Source organism: Plutella xylostella, chromosome 28, assembly GCF_932276165.1.
Source record: "Plutella xylostella chromosome 28, ilPluXylo3.1, whole genome shotgun sequence".
NCBI lineage: Eukaryota > Metazoa > Arthropoda > Insecta > Lepidoptera > Plutellidae > Plutella > Plutella xylostella.
This window is the reverse complement of record NC_064008.1, coordinates 7,416,519-7,442,734: the sequence shown is the minus strand read 5'-3', so window position 1 is coordinate 7,442,734 and position 26,216 is coordinate 7,416,519. Positions and strand designations below refer to the sequence as shown.

Below are 26,216 nucleotides of genomic sequence, written 5' to 3'. Positions count from 1 at the left end.
TAGCTGTACTTACTCAATTATTATCAGTTTTTTTTCTGGACCTTTAAAAAAATTTCGACCAATATCCGGACTCCACCTAAAACTACTTGCCGACCCCTGTACTACATCTTAATATTATCCAATCTCCATGATTTTTTAGTATGTTATTGACACAAGGTATAACTAGGTTTATAGCTTTTTATTTTTTCTAAATTTTCTATAGATTCAAACTTATAGGCACCTCAAATTACGTAATTTTCGTGTGTTAAATAAAGCCGTTTGTTGAACAATAACAATGTATTTTTTTTAAGCGAAAGCTATAGACCTAGAATATATTATGCTGAAGCGATTGACATCAAAATCAAAGAGATTGGTTGATATTTAGTTAGTGTAAAACGTTTCCTCCCGAAACCAGAATTTCAACAAGAAAAGTACGTATTGTCGGTCGCGTACTGCAGTGCATCTCCATCGCACCCGTGCCCGGGGCATTAGAGCACAAGCGATAGCAAATGTTTTCCTAAATACCTATTTCGCTAGAATCGCGAAGGTATACTCTCCTCTTAAATGTGCCGTTTGCGCGACAGCTCCCGTTCGTTCGTTTTTCGTCAGTATAGAGTAACCCTCCATAGACTTCACTGAATGGAAACGATGGCGTTCGCCAATGAATGGCGACATTTTGTGAAGACTGTTAACAATTTTCATTGTTGAGTTTTTAGGTCAACATTTAAAAAGAAAAATGTATTTTGGTATGTTTAAAAGAATCTGGGTATGGGTGTTACGTATTTTTTTTAATGAGTATGATAATCATGACGTATGTATGGTCCAGATTCACAATATCTACAGTTATACATATATGTGTGTGTGTCCGTGTGGACCTATCTATGGTAGCGTAGCTAACAAACAGCTGAACAGATTTTTGTCTTTTTTTGGGTGATATGTAAATTTTACCCAATATTATGCCCGAGTATCCTCACCCATATTTTATCAAATTTGGCAAAGCCGTTCTAATTTTATGCGACTTTTAGTGTTGGATTCCGAAGTTTTTTTTAAGTTGGTTTCAAAATAGTAGTTTACGTTATTGTATCTCCCTGTAATATTTATCGTCGGCTTCAGATGTAAATTTGCAAAAGCTTCTTAAAGCTAAATATACCTTCATAAAACCAAGAGAAAACTACTGTAAATACCTACGTAAAATATGTTTTGCGCACTCGTAAATATAACCTTTCCCCAAGAAAACCCCGTATTCCGCAGGAAACTAATACACATTTCAACTAAAAAACCTAAAATATATCTTTCCGTTCCATTCGGAATGTTTCCGAAACGTCTAGATGTTTAGACTCAGCACGCGGATGGCAAGGGTTCACGTGAATTATGGGACAGTTTCTCGCAACGAAATTTACTGCCGGCATTTGAAACTATATTCCCGACAGGTTAAGAAGATTCGGTACCTACCAGGGTATGAATAAATTACACTTTTTGCATGCATAGTCAATGATGAAGCTGCACAAAATTCTGTGGCGGTCGTTAGTGACTTTCGGCATATTCATGGAGAAATATTGCTTTCTTTTGCTGGGCATACTGCATAGCTAATGAAAGTGTAAAAATATGGGAGAGTAAAGAAATTAAATTGGGGACTACAGTTATGAAAATGGCGTGACATGACCAACAAAGCCGACCCTAAATAAGGATAAGGCAAGGAAGAAGAAGAAGACTACAGTTATGAAAAGAGGTTGAAATATTATGTTAGAGCTGTAAAGAGTTTGAAGTGAATGATGATGATGGGGATATGACAGAGGATAGGGTAAAATAGCGCGCCATGACGCACAAAGCCGATCCTAAATAAGGAAAAGGCTAGGAATAAGAAGATGTAGAAGAAGAAATTAATTCTAGTTTTTAGGTATATTTTGGACATGTTTAGCTATATATTATTGTCTATGTCTGCATTTACTATTTTATTATTGTATAAAAATGTTTTAAATAATTCTTCCACGGTTTTTACACCGGTCCACTCTTTGATGTTGCACAGCCATGTCAATTTTCTGCTTCCAGGCCTTCTCTTTCCTTCCACTTTGCCCATTATTATGGTATGTAGCAGCCAGGAATAGAGAGCGCTGCAAAGAGCTGACTGCCAACCTCCAATAATGGAGAGGCACTATAAGAAGAAGATAAAAATGTTTCGTCTATTTACCGTAGTTCTCCTTCAACCAAGGGTTGGCTGGAAGGAATTGCTTGTTGGCAATAAGCCCGTCTTTATGTACTAACTTTTTCTTACTTTGTATTTTTGTCTGTGTATGTTTTTGTAAGCAATAAAGTGTCTGTAAAGAAGAAGAGGAAGAAATGATGACAAACCTGTATCAAACCGCGGTCGGCTGGGCAGCCAGCTCGGCATGGGCAGGTCCTGGTTCTCTACGTGCTCGAATGTACGGAACCCGAGCGCGAACTCCGCGTACGGACACAAGGCGTTAGAGCGGAATACCAAGAACGATGTGGCTTGATTGTGTGAAAGATAATATGAAAGAGTGTGGGGTGAATGGGGATATGACAGAGGATAAGGTAAAATGGCGCGACCCTAAATAAGTAAAGGACTAGAAAGAAGAAGATCAAAAAGAAGTAGAAATGGCGACAAACCTGTATCAAACCGGGGTCGGCTGGGCAGCCGGCTCGGCATGGGCAGGTCCTGGTTCTCCACGTGCTCGAATGTACGGAACCCGAGCGCGAACTCCGCGTACGGACTTATCTCGAACATTTCTGTCAGAAAACATAAGAAACTTTAGCTCTTGTTTATGAATTACCTATTTAAATTTTTCTATTTCTTTTGCTCTTATGATTTGGTAAAAAAGTACCTACCTACTTTTTCGCTTATATAGAAGGTATAGAGTATAGACTATAGAGGATTACTTTTATTAATACAGTCACCGATTGCACTTTATTTTACCTTTATTTGTGTTGTTTTATGTGCAATAAAGAGTAGCAAGTATATCAATTATTAAGAACATCATAAATCATATTTGTTAATCAAGCCTCTTATGGATCGCGTTTTAGGTTGTTGTAGGTAAATACTGATTAAGCCTTGTGTAATATCGTATATTTACCTACAACTGCATAAAACATACCTGATTCACAAGTTTGCGTTCGTTCGTATGAACTCGTATAGACCCTGACTTATTTTATACAAAGCTAAAAAAAATACTGTCACTTTTTAAGAGGGTAATTAAAATTCACCCTTCTGATAACAAATATATTACTAAGTATCAAGAACATACTCCAAATTGAGATGGAACAGTGACAAAGTCACCTCATCACTAAACAAGATAGATTAAAGAGAAAAAGTGATATTCAAAAACTCTAACCCGAGAGAGTTCTATCCGATGTTTTTTCAGCCGATAACCCCGAAGCGTCAAAGTTAATTTTGTTCGCTCGAGAAGTTTTAAAAGATTGAGATTGATAATGCTTTTTATGTGGTTAGCTGCGGAAAAACGATAACGAGGATCAAGACTGATCTTTTATTGAGTATAAAGAGAACACTTTATTACCTATCCATAAATACAAAACTACCTAAACAGCAAAATATATGGTTATAAAGGCTCTAATAACTATCATTTTTATAATAATGTAGACCTTTGCAAGATTTTTCGGAAAACTCTGAGTGTGAGGCTTACTGACAAACACTATGAATCGATGCCATTCATCAATGAGGCACAAAATTTATGCTTCACTTTCGAAAAAGCCTTCCATTTTCTATGTATTACTCAATCCAATTGAAGTGACCATCAGTAGTGTTTGATGTAACTGAACATAAGACCAAAGATTACATACAGTTTCTAAAGAATTAATGCTCACCATTTTTACTAGCCTTCCTCACGTGGACCGGCGATGTGTAGATCCTCTGTGCAGGACCGTATCTGTCCTTCTGACTGTCGCCGGCTTGCGATGCGATGCTCTCATTGCGAGACTTCACGTCATCGGCTATGGAGTGACGATACTGCGACGAGTAGCTTTGTCTAGAGAGAGAGATGGAGAGGTCATTTTGGACATGGAGAAAAGCTCACATTAGTCACCGCAAATCACGCAAACGTATTAATAAAATTAAAATGTAATAATAACTTGGATATTTCAAATAATGATTTTAATTATTCATTCAAACACAGCTTGTCTGAACTAAAATAAATTCCTACACACAAGTTGAGCACGGATTGCCAGAATGCACTAAAGCTAAAGGCATTGCATTTTTTGAAGCCTAGAAACTGGCACGGACGTTTTTCAAACTTTATACGGATCGAGCTACCGAGTCGGGCAAATGCAAAAGTTTGAAGAGTTAAAACTTTTTCTTTATTCACATGAAGAGCTGTATCTTGTTGAGTATGTGGTTAGCGTAGATTTAGCACTTCCACAGTTTAAATAGGAAAAGTTTGATGAGACTTTTATGATAGGGAGCGACGTTGAAAAGAAGTGCCGGGGAAACAGCGTCCTAAACTTTATCAACGATTTTATTATTGAGTCGTAAAAGTTTGAGCAGAAATAAGTTTTGATAAAAGAGTTGGGAGCACGTCGTTAAATCGGTGTTTAAAGCGATGATTTTGTTTTATGTTTTATTGATGAATATTTATTTATTTATTTATTTATTACACAATGAAATTACAATTTTGTGGGATCATAAGATCGCAGTAAGTTGTCTGCACACTTCACTAGGCAGGCCCGTGCTGAAGTGTGAAGGTTCTGTTCCGTTCCTCATTATGCTTTCAATTTTATTAATGGAATGTTTTGAATATATTATTATTAAACAAAAACTAGGTAAATTATATTTTGCCTACTGTATCAAACAAACTAATTAATTTTAAAATATAATACGTATATAAATAGGATAATTTAACATAAATATATTAAACCTGGGTAGAATATCTAAAATAGAATATATATTATACATAAGATATGATATATATAGGAAAAGTAATGTATAGTATACCTCAATATAATTTCACATATAATAGGTTAATAATGTGTGTGACAATCAGTAGAAGTAACTAGAAAAAATCTCATTTATTGATGTGTTTTAATAGTATTTCTGAGTCCACAATACCAATACCATTTATCCACCCTTTACATGCCCTTTTATTACGCTCTAAGTGAGATTTTACATCGGCTGGTATTTTGTTATACAGTCGAGTCGCGGGCCAAGCCAATAGTAAAATCTCTGCCCAAAAACAGTATTTGTAGCATCTACCAGTAACTTACCTACGTGTGCGGATCGAGTAACAACTCGAGTATTCAGTTTATGTAGATGTTTATTGTTGTGGTAATAATTACACAGCCTGTACATATACTGTTGTAGAATATTAAGGACACCTGCTTCTTTATAGAGGTCCTCATTATGATAGCGTGAAGGTTTTTTGTTTATCACACGAATTATACTATTTTGGGCAGGTTGAGCCAAACTAAGCGTAGTGGCGCAAGCACCTCCATATGCTAAAATGCCGTAGTCAATGACGGAGTGTGCAAGAGCATAGTAGACACTCCACATTAAGCTACTATCAGCGATGTTACGATAATTATATTAGAGAAGTTTCCCTTCCCATTTTATAAGTTATAAGTTGTTATTTGTAATAGATAAAAAATACATAATATTAAGGATCTAAACAACAATTCAACTTGCACTTGGTCTTATCTAAAGAATTAAACGGGTTAAAAATGAAATAAAAACAATAATACACTCACGAGCAATGCAAAAGTTCCAGTGACAATAGCACCAAAATATTCCTAAACGGAAAAGGATAGTTTAATGACGCCGACCGCAATATTGAAGTAAGTACCGATCCGGAAAAAAACAGAGCTAACGTATAGAATCGAGTGCGAGTGCGACTATTCAAGTTGACAGCACTTCCGAACACTTTTTACCTATCGTATAGAATGACCACAGAGTACATTATATTATTCTGAGAATGACCTATGGAATGATAACTGTCAAACTTTCGCAAATCTATTCACCGGCATTTTATTGTTGACAGGTTGACAGCACTTTCGAATAGGTAGAACACTCGCACTCGATTCTATACGTTAGCTCTGTTTTTTCCGGATCGGGCTACAGGTACATTTACCAGCGTATCAGAATATTACCAACTAAAAACGTAAATAGTTTGATCAAATTCTAAAGTGTTAAAAAATAGGTAAAATTTTTGGTCTCTACATTTTGTACGCTGAACTTTTTTATTACTCGAGAGTGTAGCTCAAAAAATTCGCCGATACTTGCCGAATCTATTTGCTAGAACCCCTCACCTATGTCTCCTGAACAAGATGCAGATGAAAGCCACAAGACACGCGACGAGAAGAACGGAGCTGCTGATAATGACCAGCGTGTTGAGGTCCAGGAGCTCGGAGGGAGGCCCGATCTCTTCTGCATCACCAAGAAGATTTATAGGGTTACAGACAACAATATTTGAATACAAACTAGACGACACACAATCTTCTTCGAATATTGTTAATCTAAGTAGTAAGCCGTAGAGTAAAAGGAGGATGGAGCTGCTGATGATGACCAGCGTATTCAGTTCCAGGAGCTCGACGGGAGACCCGATCTCTTCTGCATCAGCAAAGAAATAAAGGGTTACGGACGAATACTTCGCCTCTAATGAAATGAAGAGAACAGGTCTGTCTTGGGATTTGTGGGTCAAAGTGAAGGAGGCAGCTCAAGATCATAATGTCGCTAACGGGAACACCCAAATATTCCGAAAAACTTTTTTCCGAATTTGATAACCCCGAATATGTAATTTACGAAATATTGCAATACCGATTTTTTTAAATACCGAATTATAATAATGACGAAAATTATAATTTCGAATATTATAATCACGAATATTGTTATTACGATTGTTAAATATACGAATGTTAAAAAATACGATTACTTTAATATACGAAAAATAAAATACCGATTTATTATAATCACGAAAAAGTCAAATCCCGATCGGAAATATGATAATTCGTGATTTTGACAAAAAAACATAAACGTCTTTAAAACTTTAGAACCAAAACCAAAAGATAGGTGCGACGACGAGCAAAGCGAGGAGGAGCGTGTTAGGTGCACATAGATATCGAAAAACAAAGCGGAGCGCAGCGAAGCGGAGCGGAGCGTTTCAAATTTAGAGCAAAACAATTGCTAGGATTTTTATGGTGTTTAAACTTAAAAACCTTAGGACCTAAACCTAAAGATAGGTGCGACGACGAGCAAAGCGAGGAGGAGCGTGTTAGGTGCACATAGATATCGAAAAACAAAGCGGAGCACAGCGAAGCGGAGCGGAGCGTTTCACATAATATAGCTTAAAAAATATTGTTTTTATACGCATTATGCTGCATAATTCATATAACCATTTCTTGTTAACTAAGAAACATTCGGGAATTTGTATTTTCGGAATATTAAAACTTCGGGATTCGTAATTTTAACAATTCGATATAATAAAAAAATGTACTTTTGAAACATCGAAATAATAATATTCGGAAAATTGACTTTCGTCATTTTAATAAATATGTTGTTTGAAATTTCGTTTATAAACTATTCGTGATTTTCGTTATTCGGAAACTTAAAATTCGGGATTGTGAATTATTCGGAACTATGAAATTCGAAATTTTAAAAATCGTTATTTTCATATTCGTAAAAAAGTAATTCGGAATTATGTAGTGTACCCGTCGCTAACACTGTAAAATTTTACAATGCTTCTGTTTTTATATGGCTGGGTAGATTAGGTAGTACTGGAGCTCTTATTTACCACCCACCTCCATCCAATGTCTTCGTCGCATAAGTGTAAACAGTAGAAGCAGTGCCTGCATCGTTCATCGCAGTCACTCTCAGCTGATACCAATTGGCGGGAGAGAGAGAGCCAACTGCATACGATGTTGGGACTGAACGCAGTTGAGGTGCTTGATAGTGTCCTTCTATGTATGTCCAACTGTGACCGATGTCGTTGTATGACTGTTGAAAAAAAACTCTAGTTTAAATAAAAATGCACAATATAATATTATGTAGCTTTATGCTGAGAGAGAGCCCTTTTAATGCCACAGCATAAAATGTACACAAAAGTGTTCATGATCCTCTTTATTTACTAACTACCTAACTACTTTACAAGTGCTTATTATTAGTTTATGTTGTGTGTTGTATAAATACATAATGTTTAATGCACCTATCTGTCTAAATAGGGATGTGAGAAGGTTTTCATTATAAAAACCCTTCTATCTGAACTTAAATAAAGCGAAACCCTTCTCCAATATCGTTACATTGAATGACACATTCCTGTTACCGACCCATCACTATCGCAACGTATGTCTCTCTCAGATAAAATACAATTTTTGTGGATCTACACAACATGCTCACGACTGTAATCCCCAAAGCGGTAGTCAGAAGTGAGTCACAAGCGAGCCACTTGCTTTCCGCTGTACATTTTTCTACTCACGTGATAGGTTGCGACCCTTATAGCCGTTTTTTTAATGAGTACACTTAGGGTACACATCTAAAATCTAGATGTGCAGGTTTCCTCACGATATTTTCCCTCACTGTAAGAGTACGTGGTATAATTTCACCCCAATTCCTTGTTTTTAAATAAAACCATTTGAAGATGGCAGGATTAGTACTCACAGCCTCACGAATGAGAGCCGAGACCTTATCCGTTACGCCACAACGATCCTTTTTGTAACATCCTGTATACAACAAAGTACATACGAAAGATACGGGTGCTAATCACTTTAGAAAACCGCACTAAGACTGCTTTAAGATTCAACGCGTTAAAGCTCCGAGTATTTTAATCAGAAAATCCCTTCTTTGTAGAGGATTAGGTTTTGGATTTACGAAATACTCTCGTGTTGAGTAATGGAGTAAGTGGTATTCACATATCCTTTTAATGTTGCCGCAAAATATTTAAATGGAAACTCTTAATCCTCCGTGTTTTTGATATAGGAACCTTTTATGTTGTATAAAAGTTTTGGATTTAGATTTCAACTAGGTACCTATTTTACACAAAAAAAATCTTTTCATAATCACAATACGTCCAATTGTCGATATTATACAGTAACAATCAATTAAGAAAATTGTATGTGGTAACAACCCACATTTATGTAACACGATTTTTACTCGGCTAAGTTTTATTAATTAACAGTGATAGATCAAGCGAAGTAATGCGTTGCGATTCTGTTCATGGCTCCTAAACACAAACCGATTCTTAAAAAAATACTAGCAGCCAACTAAACTCCTACCTCCTTATTCATTTCAAAGATGACTCTCTGACAGAGAACAATTTGTTCTTTGACAGAGAGGGACAAAACAGTTCAATAGCTAAAGCGTCCACTAACTTTTTTATGAATAAAAGGGTTACTTCTTAAACAACACTAGGTACTACTCGTATAACTCACAGCGCGATTCTCAGCTCTGACCCAGTCGCCGGAGCCCAGCGGCCGGTAGTCCACGTCCCACCTGGTGACGTCACACCCGCCGTCGTCCCACCCGCTGAGCTGGATGTAGATGTGGGTGGCGTTGCTCCACAGCCAGTCAGTGGTGAGCGGTGGGATTGGAGCTGGAAGAAGGCGCGTGAGTTGGGAAAAGTCCAGGCTGATGATATGGAGAAGAAAGATTTGGTTTGAAAGAAAGGAAGAAACATTTACATTTAATACACTGACAACAACAAAATACAGAAAATAATACAATACAAAACAAACAATATCACAACATAACAGGTTGCTGTCCAAAGCGTCAAAAAGGCACCAGCTCAACATGTGCAGTAGACATGTGCACAGAGTTGTTTTGATGAGTTCTTTGAAAATTATCATAGTATGAAAATTACTGATTATTACTGTTATTGGGCAATTCTTTCGTAAGTCTGGCTATATTAAATTTAACCTCGTCGCGATAAATTAGAAAAATTCATTGAGTAGTGCACATTACTCAAAAAAACATATTATAGGTAAGATGAATAAAAGCATTAAAATTTTGGCTTTAAACTCACCTCCACCCAAAGTCGTGACATCGATATGCGACGGACTTGAGGTCCCAACACTATCAGTCACCGTCACTCTGACGGAGTACTTGGTGCCGCACTTGAGTCCCGTCAGTGTGTGCTGCTGCAGTCCTGCTAGCCTGGTCTCCCGTGACATCGGCCAAGCTTCTTGCCATGGTCCGTCATCTTCGCGCCAGGTTAGGTTGTAGCCTACAAGGTTATTATTATTATAAGTAGGTGTGTATAAGTTAAGTGCGTTGTACTCATTCCAAAAACGGTGATACGGCTTGCGACCTATCACGTCAGTACAAATTTAATATACTGTTAAAAACGGGTGGTTTGCTTGTAAGTCACCTCTGACTACATCTTCCGAGTTTTGAGCTACTACAGCCGTGAGCATATTTACTTAAATGTGTTATACTCCCCTCAATATTTTCTTATCAATAATTATAAAGGTAAAAACAGGGTAAAAGTAAATCTATTCATAATTATTTATCAAGGCCAAGTTAACATTTATTTTCAATTTCCCAGACATTATTATAACTTCATTATCATAATTTTAATTAGCGTATCTAACTGGTCAAGATATTATACTTAGCCTGTAGCTGACCTTAATTGGACTAAATTAATTAGTTAGATGAGTTTCCATTCCAGTTCACAGTTGAAGACATTGCCTTTGAAGTTTGGTTATCGATCCGAGAAGTCGACAAGGGAAATGAATTCATTTGATTTGATATCGAGAGCTATTAAATTTGACATTTGCAAGATTCGTAATGAGGCCCCAATATTACTTTTTTTTATTGAATGAGTGAGTACTCTTGTGTTATCACAATACCGTCCCACTAACTGCCAGTTTAAATAACTCTATCAATGATGACTGGTAGTTACGTGCATTCTATTTTGACACATCAAAAGTTACAACCTATCAAAATCGTATGAAAGTGGCTACACGTCATCGTTAGGTAGATAAAATTATTTAAATTGACAGTAAGACAGCCTAAAAACAATAAGAGAGGCGGATAGAAAAGTAAAAAAAAAAGTTATTTAACTACAATGGTTGCTAATTTTAAAATATAAAATCAATTTAATTATAGTGTCAGGGAAACAACACAATATACGTACTGACGAGATAGGTCGCGAGCCGTATCACCTTCAATGCTTTTAGAGAAAAGTATTACAAACAAAATCATTACTTACTCAATCCGTAGTCGAGACTCTCGTTGAAATGTCTCATCTCATCCCATTGTATAACGATTGAGTCTTTGTAAGGAGTTGCCCTCAAGTTAGGAGGCTCGGGTAAGGGCAATACTTTGACTGAGTATACCACAGAATCGGAGCCGTAAAGATTCTTTGCAAGGCAAGTGTAGTTGCCACTCAGAGACTGGTCAATACCTGAAAAAAATACTGTTATAACAATGTTTTTTTAATCTCAGTTTCTAAATTGACAGATTTTCAGAATCTGTTAAAAGTCGATGTTCCCGCCAATAGAATGTACGTCACGTAATCGAAGAACAATCGTTTGTTTATGAACCGTTTTCTGTCAATTTAGAATCTGAGATTAGAAAACAGACCATAGTAGATGATTATGATGGTGATGTACGTCTCCTTGGTAACTAAATAACGTGTAGTTGCACAAAGGAACTTTAGGGTGCTTTTCCACCAGAGATGTGCTATGCAGCTATGCTGCGAAGATGTGATATCTACGCTACGAAAATATGTGACCGTTTCCACCAATACTACGCTAGGTAGCTGTGCGAGGAAGATGCGCTACGAAGATGCGCCGCCGCAAAGTAGCTGTGCGAGAAAGATGCGCATTTGCTTCCACGATGGCATGTCTACTTTCAGTGAAAAACGCGGGCATACTGTAGGTCTGCTCTGCACATACATAGCTACACCACTCGCGATGGTCCATAGCACATATCCATAGCACGCATCCATAGCACACATCCATAGCACGCATCATTCCATACAAAAAACATATCTTAGTTGAATCCGTTTCCACCAGTGCTAAGCTATGTGCACCAATTAATATGATTGGTGGATATCAAACGCATCCATAGCATCGTAGCATAGCACATCTCTGGTGGAAAAGCACCCTTTAAGCTAATGTCGGAATAAATATATTGTAGCCTCGCTTTGACAGTATACGGACCGATAGATTTAATGCCGACATTATACTCTGTCCATTATATTATTACTTTTTTGACATTCAAAATCCCATACACATTTGATGACTGCAAAGGAAAACCAACTTTACTTACCAGACATAAGGAAACGTCAAAAATGCAATAATATAGTGGAAGCTGTATAGCTTAAAGTTCCTTTCTGCAACTCTGTATAAAACATTAAACGATATTTATGTAAGTACATTATTTAAAATTAGTTAAGTACCGGTAACTAACGCTAGAACCACGTTCTCATATCAAAGTGAATACAGAACTTTTGCCGAGTTCGAAAATGCTTTGAAACAACAACATTGAATCTCGCTAAGTAAACTTTAGTGGTTTCAGATTCAAGGTAAGTGGGTTACTTGTACTTTGTCATAGTAATGAAACTTGGGAATGTGGTGGCCTCTAAATGGCTTCAGTTAAAAGTTGTATGAATGAGCTTTTTAGTAGGTAAGTACGTAATGTTTGATATTATTACAATTGTTTGTAGGCCTCTAAATTACCCAACTTTGGTTTATTGTTCTCGTAGGTTTATCAGATACGATTGTTATTGTAATAAAATAAAGGGGGGGGAGAGAGTTTGGCAAATAAATCATGATGAGAGGACCATCTCAACTTAATATTATTATTAGGTAAGTATTATTATTGGATATGAAGTCTGAATGTTTAAAATTTTGCATTATTATAACCTCCTGACCCCGAGAGGTATAAATGTATACATTGTTAATAAATTTTTAAAAAATAAAAAAAAAATACTACTGAACTGTTTTGTCATTTTGTCAAAGAACAAATTGTTTTAGGGATAGGTACTTTATAAAACTTTAAAGGAATAACAGGGATACTCCATGAAACTTTTAATATAGGTATTTTTAAACTATACATATATTATTATTTTTTTCTCCTGACACCTGGCGTGCTATGAGTAGGACATAGCACGCCAGGTGTCAGGAGGATAAATTATTTAACTATTCCGGGTGAATTCTGCCTATTGATGAAACTTTATAATAATTATGTAAAGGGGGTAACTCTTGGGGCCATTGTAAACAAATTTTGTTCTACTACGTTTAAAATAGATATTCGTGAAAAAAAAATGCATCTCCATAGTAAAAAGTCATTTGACCATCAAATTTTATTACGAAGCATTCATTTTTTTCGAGCATTTTCAAGTCGTAGAACAAATTTGTTCAGATTGACATCCTAAGTCACCCTCTTTCGGCTTCGTTTACCACTTTTGCAAAAATAATACTTAATGTATAAAAGAACATAAAAATCCATAACCTACCTGTAACAAAATACTCACTCTTAATCAACAGACTATCATCCCTGTTCCTCGTGAACCGTGGATGGTGGGTGATGATGTTCTGGTTGTGGTACCACACGGTCCTCGGAGCCGGGGAGCCGACGCTCTTGCAGTCCAGCAGGAGAGAGTTGCGGACAGCCACTGAGACTTCACCACCTAGGGAGGCTACGCCTGCCACTACTGGATGCGAAGAAACAGGTGAAGATTCATTAACTTCAATGAAATAGAAATTTCAAATATTAAAAAAAATATATTTTGAGATAAGACACTATGTAGTCGGCATCCATTATCGACAGTCATCAGGATTTTTAGGTAATAACGCATTATACTTACATTAATTTCATGGCAATAAAGTAGAAAATAAAAATAAAAACATTTAGACTTTAGACACATAATTAATAAAGGTATGTATGAGGTATGTGGCAAAGAAGAAGATTTATACCACTTACTACTGGAATGTGTCCGTTACGCACCCAAAAGAAATATGATTATTCAAACTTTGCAGCTGAACGTTACTGATGTTGGTGTGTTTCATAATATTCTGGCTGAACCCACTTCGGGAGCAGCTAGAATGTTATATTCTTTATTAATGTAAATTGAATTATTAATTATTTGTAAATGTTAGTATAATAGTCACGATGGGACTGTCATCGTCACTACATAGTGTACAAAAGTCCCTATAAATAATAAAGATTAAAAAAAAAAAAAAAAAAAAATTAATAAATTATCAAAGATCATAGCAGCCTTTATGAGGCCAATGGATTTTCATACAAATTTTATTGTCTCTAACTATAAGTACAGATAAAAGGTAATCATTCACCTATCGGTACCATACGTATCAGACCAAACGGATTGTCATAAATGTATGGCAAAACGGCATCAGCAATACCGATAAAGTGGATGCACTTGTGTGAATTTCTATACAAAGAATACAAAATGCGATGCGTCCGTCGCTGAAAAGTGGACGCTTACCTTTACTGTACAAGTCTACACTATGTAACTAACAAAAGGAATTTTCCTTCAAGACAACAACTAATTTTATCTTCAAACTCACCTCTCTGTTGAGGAGTATTAGTGACCCTCCTGCTCGCAGGTCCCTCACCGACCACGGTGGAAGCTGTCACCCACACATCGTACTGTCTGCCTTCACTCAAGCCCTTGAGGTCCAGACTGTACGTCTTCTCATACACTTCCGAGCCGGTCTCACCGTCTACCCGGTGGGTTTGGGCGCCATCGTTGCTGTTTACGGTGAAAAAAATTTGGTACTATTTTAAAATGTTAAAAAAATATCAAATAATACGGATCAAAAAGTAGTTTAGGTTTAGGCTGTTTTTAGCAGCATGCGGAGTTCATCACGCATGCGAGATGGCACGCCATTTTCCCGCGTCTCGCGTGAATTTTCCACGCGTTACAAATCTAATCTGCATGCTGTTAAAAAAAGCCCTAGAACGCTGTTTTTGAGGCATTCGATAACATAAATAATTTGGTTTCATAAAAATTAAAGGAACGTTTTAAAAAAAATCTCTGATATGTATATTTCTGCTCAGCTCCTAACGTCCTTTGAATCAACAAAAATATGTCCATACTATAAATCAATTAGTTTCTTACGCATTATATATTGCCATAAAATAAATATGACCTTTTTCACAGTTTCAAACTCACCTCAGAAACCAACGAAAAGTGTTATAAATATTTCAAAAGATAAAAATATTGAATTTACTACGACATAAGAACTGTCATAAGGTGACTTGGGTTTCGCCAGATCGGCGAACAGAAAACCAAATTGACCACTTTATGATTTGTAGAAAGTGGAGGCACTCTTTGTTAGACGTCAGAAATAAAAGAGGTGCAGACGTGCATAGTGATCATCACTTAGTCGTCGCAAAGATCAAACTGAAAATAGCAAATGCTCAACAGAGGTCAGCACCAGCTAGCAAACGCTTTGATGTCGACAAACTACAGGATCCCGAAGTAAAAGAGAGATTCAGTGTCAATCTTCATAACAGATATTTTTCTCTTGGAATAGATGAAGCTCCAATCGAAGAGCATTGGTGTAAGCTTGAAGATGTGCTTCAAAAGTGCTGCAAGGAAGTGTTGGGACACAAGGAGTATTCACGAAAGGAATGGATAGCAAACGAAACGTGGGATAAAATCCAAAAACGCAAATCCATTAAAGGAATGCTGAACTCCGAGCAGGATCACACTGCTAAAGAATCGCTAGCCTATGAATACTTCTTGTGCGAAAGTGACATTAAACGTAGCCTAAAAAAAGATAAACGTCGCTGGGCTGAGTCTATCGCTCGTAGAGCAGAAAGAGCCGCCATGACTGGAAACACCAGAGAAGTGTACAGAGCAGGGAAAGAGTTGTGCAACAAACCCCGGCCAGAACGACCCATAAAAAGCCAAGACGGTAAACTCTTAGTAACACTAGAAGACCAGCTTCTAAGATGGCAGCAACACTTCAGTGAAGTTTTTGAAGCTCCACTGTCAAGTCATGAAGATGAGGATACAGATGTTAGTTATCAAAACCATCTCGACATAAATATCCAGCCTCCAACACGGACAGAAATAGCTACAGCAATAAAATCACTGAAGAGCCGAAAAGCACCTGGCAACGATGCTATCCCTATCGATGCTCTGAAAGCTAACGTAGAAGTTTCTGCAGACGTGTTGCTACCGCTACTGTCATCGATATGGGAGCAAGAACAAGTACCAGACAGCTGGAAAGAAGGTATTATAGTAAAACTACCAAAGAAAGGTGATCTGTCGAACTGTTCGAATTGGCGGGGCATAAATTTGTTACCGGTCTGCTCGAAGATCTTGTGCAAAATCTTGCTGAATAGGATGGCGAGTGCAGTGGACGCACACTTGAGAGAAGAGCAGGGTGGTTTCAGACCTGGTAGATCGTGCACAGACCAACTAAATCTAATCCGAATGATCCTCGAACAATGCAACGAAATGCAATGTGAAGTCTTTACATTGTTTATCGACTTCGAGAAGGCATTCGACCGAGTGAAGTGGTCCAGCATATGGCGCACACTCAAAAAGAGAGGAATACCGGAGAAGATCATCGGACTCATCAAGTGTATGTATGAAGGGTCCTCCTGTAGAGTGATGCACAAAGGCCGTCTCACTGATCCCATCCCAGTGACTGCAGGTGTGAAACAAGGATGTCTACTGTCTCCACTTCTGTTCCTTATGGTCCTGGACGACGTTATGTGTAGAGTGACCTGCAAATGCCGAAGGGGTTTACCATGGTCTCACGACAAAGACTTAGAAGACATCGACTTTGCCGATGACCTGTGCTTAGTCTCTACAAAACGTTCTGACCTTCAGTCCAAGACAAACGACCTAGCCACGGAAGCTGCGAAAGAGGGCCTTCGCATCAATATAGGCAAAACCAAGGAGATGCGTCTTAACTCCCTTGATAACCAGCCGCTCCAAATTAATGGCGAAGATGTCGAACGGGTTGAGAAATTCACCTATCTCGGGGGCGTAGTGAACCCAATAGGAGGAACAGAGATGGACATCGAAACCCGTCTAAACAAAGCTAGAGGTGCTTTTGCCCAGTTAAAGCCGGTGTGGAGCTCTAACGTCATGACCCGGCGTACAAAAGTGAGGATTTTCGAGTCTAACGTAAAGTCAGTCTTGCTATACGGTTGCGAAACATGGTTCGTTCGGAAAGACTTATCCAGCAAGCTACAGGTATTTATTAACAAATGCCTAAGGCGAATTTTGCGGATTTACTGGCCACGAACCATTTCGAACGCGGAACTGTGGAGGTTGACGAAGCAGAAACCCATCGAACAGGAAATCCTCACAAGAAAATGGAGGTGGCTGGGTCATACCCTCAGAAGACCCGAAGAATTCCCGTCGAAGCAAGTGCTCAGCTGGCAGCCAACCGGAAAACGTAAACGGGGCCGCCCAAAAACAACCTGGCGGCGTTCTGTGGAGAATGAGGCAAAAGTTGTGGGAATGAAGTGGGAGGATCTCGCAGCCGCTGCCCAAGATCGAGCAAGATGGAGAAATCTACTCAAGGCCCTTTGTCCCTGCTGAGGGACGTCAGGATGGATGTATGTATGTATGTATGTACTACGACACATAAATGGCAGTGTACTCGCGAAATAACTTTACGAATACATTTTCCGAACTAGAAACTTAATAACGAATACGAACTTGAACGCTGTCAGGTGCAAGGAAAAGTCTTTGTTATACTTCAACAAAAGTTCGTAGAACAAAGGAAAATTGGTATCTATAGAAATCAGGATGTCTAGTTAGAAGTTTAATAAAAGTTCTTTAATTATTTTATGACGCGTCTGGTAAACATCGATTAGGTATAATAAATTGATTTTGATTTTGACGACCGAATGGTGTAGTGGTTAGTGACCCTGACTGCTAAGCCGAAGGTCCCGGGTTCGATTTCCGGCTGTTGATATTTATAATTAATATGTATCGATGTATGTATTAAATTGTGTAGATATATCAGCTGTCTGATACCCATATTACAGGCACTGCCTAGTTTGGGGTCGAATACCTGTGTGTGAGATGTCCCCACATATTTATTAATTTTTATTTATTTATTATTTTATGGGTGCGGTAATTTGTTTCATCGTAGGAAATCAATAATTACATTACAAAAGCTATGGTACTGACCTTGCAGCTGGCTTCACATACACAGAATAGTGGATAATCCTGCCATTTGGTTGTCTTGGTTTCTTCCAACTGACTAGAAGTGAATTTGATGACTGCGCCAAAACTTTTATCTCGGCTGGAGCATCCGGCACTGTTGGAACATTTTACATTTTATTGCGGCTTTTATTGTTTTAGCTAGCGGAAAAAAAACTAAAAGTAACTAAAAACACACAACATTTTACATTTTACATTTTTTCAAACAAACCTAACATTTGAAATCGCAAGGCATAGAGAAACGATTCATGTACTTAAATAGGACTTGCAAACATTTGTAACTCGATTACGTCTATTGAAACCCAGCGAGACATATCAGCGCATTGCATCCCATTGTCCACCGTCGGACACTAGTACATCATCCACACAGTTCCACTATTATCGTCCTGTGCATCAGTGCCACATTTGTCACACAAACAATAGCACCGACGCTTTGTAACCCAAGACATACTGTATTCAATAAGCTCCAAATTAAATTACCATCTCAAAGCTCTCAGCTCAGAACTCAACAAATAAGCAAAGCAAAGATTAAATCCCAACTTTATACTCGTCTCGAACGTAATTATGCAGATCCCTAATTACTTTCTCATGCTTCACCTTTTGTTGATTTATTCAGAATTTCAAATGTCTACAGTAACTGGCGCTTACCGTCTTCCAAAGTCGAGCAGATTATAGGGAAAGAGGATGGGCCAATTCCGTAGTTTGAGAAACCGGCGACTTTGATGGTGTAGTTAGTGAATTTGTGGAGGCCTTGAAGTCGCAGTTCCGTGACTAGGGACGAAGCATTCTGCCAGTGTCGACCTGAGGGAACGGAATAGGTAACAATAATCGCATTTGAGACGGACCAAGTTGCTGGAGTTGAAACTTGCTACGAAACTTTGATTGCTGTTCAAGTTCTTGTGTATTTTGGTGTACCATTATGTTACGTGAAGACATATTGTGTATGACGAACTACGTACAAGTAAGTCTGTGCATATTATTCTGTAAATCTAGTTGCATAATATTTTTTTAAAGTCTTCTTAGGCGCTTATATGTATTACAAAATCTATTATGAAAGTTTTATTTCTTGATAAATCCTTTTTCGGCTTTTAACCTTACACGGGTTTTGCACGAAAAATGTTTCAGCACAAAATTGTTTTCTTAGACAAAGAAAAGCCACAGTACGTCAACAAACCACGCATTGCTTTACATAATACATGCCTTGGTTAGAATTCACAGATAAATAATGAAATCGGTCCCTTCGGAGATCCTAAAATAGGGAAAAGTTTTTCTCTACAGAGCATCTGTTGGTCCTTTTTATCTTTTAAGTTTTCAATTGTGGTTTTAAATACAGTCCCTTGATAAACATTTTGGTTATATAAAAAGGAAAATAGCTTTTTCTTTTAATATTCCTGAGTCCTGAGTAAGTTAGACATTACTAATTCGAAAAAAGCTATCACCTGAAGGCCTGGAACGAGGCGCAAGACGCCCACGTCAAGACGTGATAATTTTTTTCTTCGCTTCGTTCTTGGTCTTCTGAGGTGCATATATTATATATTCTAGAGCTGCCTACTACTATTATTTTTAGACATTCATAGTAAAATTATAAGTTGGAAATCTGTAGCGGCATTTACCAGGCCATTAAGGACCGAATATCCAATCAGAGAGCCGCCTATGTTTACCTGAAGCAGCGTACATCACAGAATAGCCAATCAGAGAGCCGGCCTATGTTTACCTGGAGCAGCATAAAGCACAGAACATCCAATCAGAGCGCCGTCCTATGCTTACCTGGAGCAGCATACAGCACGGAGTAGCCAATCAGAGCGCCGGCTTGCTTGTGCGGAGGTATCGGTTGCCAACTCACGCGCAGCGCTGTCGACGTCACGGCACCGCACTCCACTGATGATGGACCTTCTTCTGGAGCTGGTTAGGGCAGAGGAAACAGTGGGGTTCACACTACCGAACATAGCAATTAACAATTCTTAAGCAGCGTCGCTCGCTAAATCTCAGGTTACTTGTATGGATCTGACAGATGCTTGACGCGAGTGACGCTGCTTATGGATTGTTATTTCCTTATGTTGTCGGTGGTGGTACGTTCGCGTCCGGTACCAGATTTAATATCAATAATGTGTCCTTGAAGTTTTTGTATTCAGAGCAAGGATTTTATACGAAGCATGAGATCATTATAATATATAGTCTGGGTCATAGATATGTAGGTACATTATAGAACAGACAATCTAAAGGAATGTTCATTTAAAATCTTCAAACTTAATACAAGTAAAGTAAAGATATTAAGTTTATTTTGTTTATTTTGTCGTGTCAGATAAAATTGCTTTACTTTATGAGACTCTTAACATTTTTGACATTAAGTCGGTACCATTAACAGGTTCAACTTTGAGCCATTGCGTACAACTTAAGAAAAAAACAAAAGACATAAAAATTCAGAAACCTATTACGCAAATTTCCCTACGCACAGACAATGTGAAGAATATAATTACAACAACAATAAAAGAAGTTATAACGAAAATGTTTACGGCGCGATATAAGCTGAGCGCTCAAAACTTTTATCATTTTGAAGTTTCGAATGTCTTTGAGTTTCCAAATTTGAATTTCCGTACGAGTAATGTGTTCCAAAGTTAATTTTGCAACGAACCTTAAACATGTGTTCTAATGTCACATTGTGTTATTAGTATCATCATCATCTATCTGATCTTTCTATCTATTTAGCTTTCTAACTTTCTTAAGATTTTTCATATTTTATCCAGGGTTGTTCAAAAGGTTTAAATAAGTGGAATGGTTCACCATACAGGCGGTCATACTAAACTATTATAAATATTCCACCAAAGTTCATACTAAATGTTATGACAAGAATATAAAACAAATATGCGCTGATTTTTATGTACGGTGGCCTGCGCCTAAAAGTATACAGGTGGAGTTTTTAAAATAGCGATCTCAAGCTCACATGCTGCTCAAGCACATCCACATAAACACCACTGCTACACACATCACACACAACACGTCCCCGGATTTATAACAGATGTAGCGGGTCCCTTCATCATCAGGGATCGCTATTTTTAAAACTCCGCCTGTATACTTTTAGGCGCAGGCCACCGTACATTAATTTTACGTAATCAGATTAATTTTTCTGTTGCGTTTTAAAAATTCTCTCATTACTAACGCTCATAAAAAGCTTTCAGAAAGCAAAATGTGCCTGCCTAATATAAATTCAGTGACATATTATTATTTGATTTGAATTAAATTATGTAAGTAGGTACACAACAAATAATTAATTGAAATAGCGTTTCCTCCTTGGATATTTTTTTATAATATTTAAATTTAAACTCTGGAATCCACGGGAGCGTAACGTACATTTCAACAAAATAATAAAATCAGAATTTAATATAGATGAAATGAAATTACTCACCGAAAAAAATGCGTGGGGGACTTACATTTTTTATTTATTACTTTGGTAATAGAGAGGTTACGTATCGTATATATATCGTATCGTGTATATACTTTATTAGTGAATCATACGCGTTTATGCATTATTTTGATATAAGCATATAGAAAGGATTTTGAAGGAATACAAACTTATGTACAGCTAAAATATACACTCACGAGCCATGAAACAGTTCCTGTGACGAAAGAACCTACCTACTTAGTCCTAAACGGAAAAGGCTTAATGATAATATCGTCTGCAATATGGAAGTACGTTTAACCGCTTATCAGAACATTACTTACTAAAAGCGTTTTTTTATCAAATTGTAAATTTAATGTAAAAAAATGGTGTACCTACTTTAGTTGACATAATTTATTGCATTGATCGTGAGTTCCGTAGTTTATTCATACACATTACCTCCTTCTCTGGTGTCCTGAAAGACTGGTATAGAGTAGGGTCCACTGCCCGCGCCGTTGAAAGCTGCCACCGAAACGGCATACCTGATGGAATAACAATAAAATATGAATTACACTAGAAATCATGTATGCGAAGAAGAAGACAGATTTTAAGGTAAGAGTCCACGTATCGGTATCATACACATCGGACCAAACGGATTTTCTTAAAAGTATGGAAAAACTACCTCAGCAATCCCGATGAAGTGGACGCACTTGTGGGTATTTCTATACAAAGAATACAGAATGCTTTGCGTCCGTTGCATACGATGCCGAATAGCTGGACGCGTACATTTAGGCAGCAATACCTTGAACGTAATGTTTGAAAGTGTTTAAAGTACATATTAAAATGTGTGTTGTTGCTTATACCTGACTCCTTTTAGTAGTCCAGAAACAGTGGTCTCCTGTTTAGAATATAGAGATCCGGTCTTGATGACTTTGTCACTCGTTTCTTGGGCGTCTAGAAACAAATAAACAACCTTAATGCTTAATAAATTATTAATCAATAAGAAGTCAGGAAACCTAAACAAACCTTGTATGTAGCTTATAAACTGTTTATGTGTTATGTATTAGTGCACTGTACTCCCTAAAAAGAACGATTTAGAATATTAGACCTTGTGACCTAGGCTGGACCAATCCAAAATCATTATTTATGTATATAATATTATGTTATGTAACTATGTTAAACACAGATATTTGTACTCGGGTCTTGGGTGTTGATATTTATATTTAATATCTATCTATCTATGTATTTGTGTAGATATATCAGCTGTCCGATACCCATAACACAGGTTCTGCCTAGCTTGGGGTCGGATGGCCGTGTGTGAGATGTCCCCACATATTTATTATTTATTATTATTTATGTAGCAACCGATTTTGCGAGTACACACGATATTAACCTTTCTTCTTCTTTGGGTCTTATAGTTATCATCTCCTATCTGATCATTGGGATCCTAATCACCAGACTATCTTTTCTGTTTAGACCAAATATTTAATACCTTTAAGACCAGTCAACTGGGGTACAGCTCTCAAACGGTATCCCAGTATAAGTCCATTATGGGCGTCCACCGGCGGAGGCAGCCAGCGTACCCTGAGCTCTCCGGGAGAGTCTGTCTGCTCTATCTGTATGCCCAGGGGAGGCGATGAGGGTGCTGGAATAAATGGTCAGGGTAAGCTTTGGAGGAATAAGGTGGATGAAGTGGACCAATAGGGTGAAGTAACTCAGCGTCGATGTTTAATCCTAGGAGCAAACCGCTGCCTGGTTCAGTTACCTCCCATTTAATACACTCACGGGCAATGAAAAGTTGCAGTGAGAAAAGTGCCAAATTAGGTACTCCTAAACGGAAAAAACTAACTTAATCACGCCTTCTGCTTTATTTAAGTTCATTTAACGGTGGCTCAGAATATTACGAAAAAAAGCACTTTAACATTTCGATAAAATTTCCTATTAAATGTTTAAAATATTAAGGACATTCGTGTCAGAATTTTGAATGTGGAACTGTTTCCTTGCTCGTAGGTGTATTAATTATCATCATGAATCAATAATCGTTCATTGCTGGTTATATGGCTGGTAAACATCGATTTAAAACTCTGTTCTTTATTCTTTTTCACGCAACCAATATCCTTTCGTTATTTACCTTCTTCAGTAGTAATGAACCGGACCGGCAATGAATACGGGCTCAGGTCAGCCTGGTTGCCGGCCGCCACCCGCGCGCTGTACGCAGTGGAGGGGAGAAGGTCTTCTATGTCGGCTGCGTGACGGATTTCACCCGTGCTGGTGACAATACGGATGTTTTATCAAAGGTATTCTAGCTATAATGAGCGGTGGTAGCTCAGTCGGGTAATGGCCCGCTACTCACGCCAGAGATGCGGGTTCGAATCCCGGCGTTGACATGTAGCAATGAGTTCTTTGAATCTAAGTACTATTACTACGAGTATACCATTGCTCTTACAGTGAAAGAAAACATCGTGAGGAAACCTGCATTGCAAATATAGATTTAGCACTAACCCCAAAACCCAGCTTAAGAAGGCAGTTTGGAGTTTTGGACCTAGGAGATATACATAAAGGTTCCATTCAAGAGAGCAGGTGCAGAAACTTACCCTCACCACAGAATAATAACTAGTACCAGGTACAGAAGCCCATCTTCGCAATGGCCTGCAAAGAAATATGACTCCATCCCATAAGCAATAAGATCTAATTTAGATCGCGTTCCGGCCGCACACGTTTTTATTTACTTACCTACCAATTAATTTTTGAGGGAATATGCGCCTTATTTCACTGGACTACGGTGCATAATAAGTTATACGTGGTTATACGCATTGAAAAAGAAGCCACCTTAGGGTTGCCTCAGCAGTCAGCACCACAGACTGCAACGTTTACTAAGCAACGGACTGACTTTGTAAAAAGAATGTCATGTTTTAAAACAAAATTAATTTGAATTTAGAATACAAAGCTATTCCAAACTTTTTTTCTATTGGAAATAACCAGTAAAAACAATAACAATTTCATAGTTAAGATATTTTGAAGTACATAAAATGTGTATGAATACCTAAAACATTTAATTTTGTGAAAACATGTTTTTTTTTCGTTATAATTTATATTATGGATATAATTTATATTATGATACAGAACGTGTTAGTTTCGTTAAGCACTAATCCCACTCAGCGCACATTTTATAATCGATTCATTAATGCATTTTGAAGGTAGTTGTGTCTGTAAATTTAATACTTTAACGAAAACAAAATTGGAATAGACTTTGTTCAACGTGGAGAAAAAAAAGGGTTTGTAGTTCGGATTAATTTCATTTCAAATAAGGAACGTAGAAGAAATCAATAAAATACTTAGGACGTCTTGCACAACAAAGTTAAATAAAATTAAATCTATGACCTCTTGCTCTGACATTATACTGTCAGAGCAAGAGACAAACTATTTAATTTATTTAACTTTGTTGTGCAAGACGCCCTTAGATTAGTTTTACCTGTCAGCATCTTTTGGTAATCTAAAAAAAATTAAATTTGGATCACGATCCGTATTTAAGCAATTAAATACGGCACAGTATTTTTTTGCTGCTTTTTTTCTTTTTATGTCCATTTTTCTATTCATAATTTTTAATAAATACCTAAATACGACATTTATAAACTAGTACAAAATAGGAACAAATAGCGCGCGCGTGTATCGTCTTCCGCTTGCGGCAGCCGACTAGATTTGCCCCATCGATGGGGCAGGCGCCTGCGCCGCCCATGCGCGGAGTGACACAGGCCTGCCCTCACTGCCAATAGATTAAAGAAAAGTCTAATTACCTGGTCACATTGATAGTCCTAGCAGTGCTCCAGCTCAACCTCTGGCTCGGGGTCACCTGCACGCTGTAGAACTGCGCCAGCGACCTCGTCGTGTCTCTCCAAGAGATCTTCACTGAACGACTCTTCATGGAGTCTATTGAGATGTCTGTGGGCGGGGCTGGCGGCTCTGGGAAAAAGTTTAGAGTAAAGGTTCGATTCTCACACTGTTTAGTGCAAGTGTAGTAAACGTAAAATGTACATCATTTTTTTATATTTTTTTATGTAGCCTACTGGAATAAAAAAGGGGTACAAGTACTACATTGTAAGCTATAAATTATAGATTTAAAAGAAATGCCAATATGTTATTGTACCGTAGCCAAGAACAATAAACACAATAAACAGTGTGTGAATCAGGGTTTAGCCAAAAAAAAAACTATTTAGTTAGTATATTTACTGTAGCCGTGTATTTCGGATATTTTGCTAGGTACAAAACTATAATTTAGAAGTAAATTTAATTTATGAAATTTTGCTGTATTTTTTATATACCTAATTTACCTGTGCTGGAAATGTTATTATCCATTGTGTTTCATCAACACAAAACGGTAATTTCTTATTCTAAGAAATTATCTATTCTTCTAATTAAAACCGTGTTACAATCTAAACAACAGAATGGTATTGTGCTACCATCGCTTTCATTCTTAGAATTTCAAATATCTAAGCTACATTATACACGCAAAATATCCTGATCTTGTTACAGCCCACTTATTTTCGTCCAAAATTTGCGCTCAAATTTGAAGCAAATTCTTAACTTACATCTTTATTATTAATATTTAAGTAATAAACAAGTTAGGAGGAAAATCTTCATAAAATCATTATTTTGTTAAATTTATTTCCATACAAAAGTTTTCTTACCGCAGAATCAAAATGGTACAGATTTGGCTACTGCCGTCATCGTATGTGCCAAAAAAG

General features: G+C 37.5%; 1 protein-coding gene across 1 annotated transcript in view; it reads right to left on the bottom strand.

Moving 5' to 3' along the window:
- LOC105389795 (Down syndrome cell adhesion molecule-like protein Dscam2) overlaps positions 1-26,216 on the bottom strand; it is an 81,600-nt gene that overhangs the window by 8,552 nt on the left and 46,832 nt on the right. Inside the window, exons 14-30 of the mRNA XM_048631219.1 lie at positions 25,269-25,434; positions 23,606-23,742; positions 22,967-23,119; positions 22,338-22,428; positions 21,934-22,016; positions 19,866-20,000; positions 18,747-18,899; positions 18,066-18,195; positions 14,467-14,651; positions 13,413-13,592; positions 11,142-11,336; positions 9,954-10,154; positions 9,364-9,524; positions 7,738-7,933; positions 6,250-6,367; positions 3,820-3,980; positions 2,608-2,727 (exon numbers count right to left, since the gene is read on the bottom strand). Of these exons, the coding sequence (XP_048487176.1) occupies positions 2,608-2,727; positions 3,820-3,980; positions 6,250-6,367; positions 7,738-7,933; positions 9,364-9,524; positions 9,954-10,154; positions 11,142-11,336; positions 13,413-13,592; positions 14,467-14,651; positions 18,066-18,195; positions 18,747-18,899; positions 19,866-20,000; positions 21,934-22,016; positions 22,338-22,428; positions 22,967-23,119; positions 23,606-23,742; positions 25,269-25,434 (2,565 nt within the window). The remainder of the gene's footprint in view (positions 1-2,607; positions 2,728-3,819; positions 3,981-6,249; positions 6,368-7,737; positions 7,934-9,363; positions 9,525-9,953; positions 10,155-11,141; positions 11,337-13,412; positions 13,593-14,466; positions 14,652-18,065; positions 18,196-18,746; positions 18,900-19,865; positions 20,001-21,933; positions 22,017-22,337; positions 22,429-22,966; positions 23,120-23,605; positions 23,743-25,268; positions 25,435-26,216) is intronic.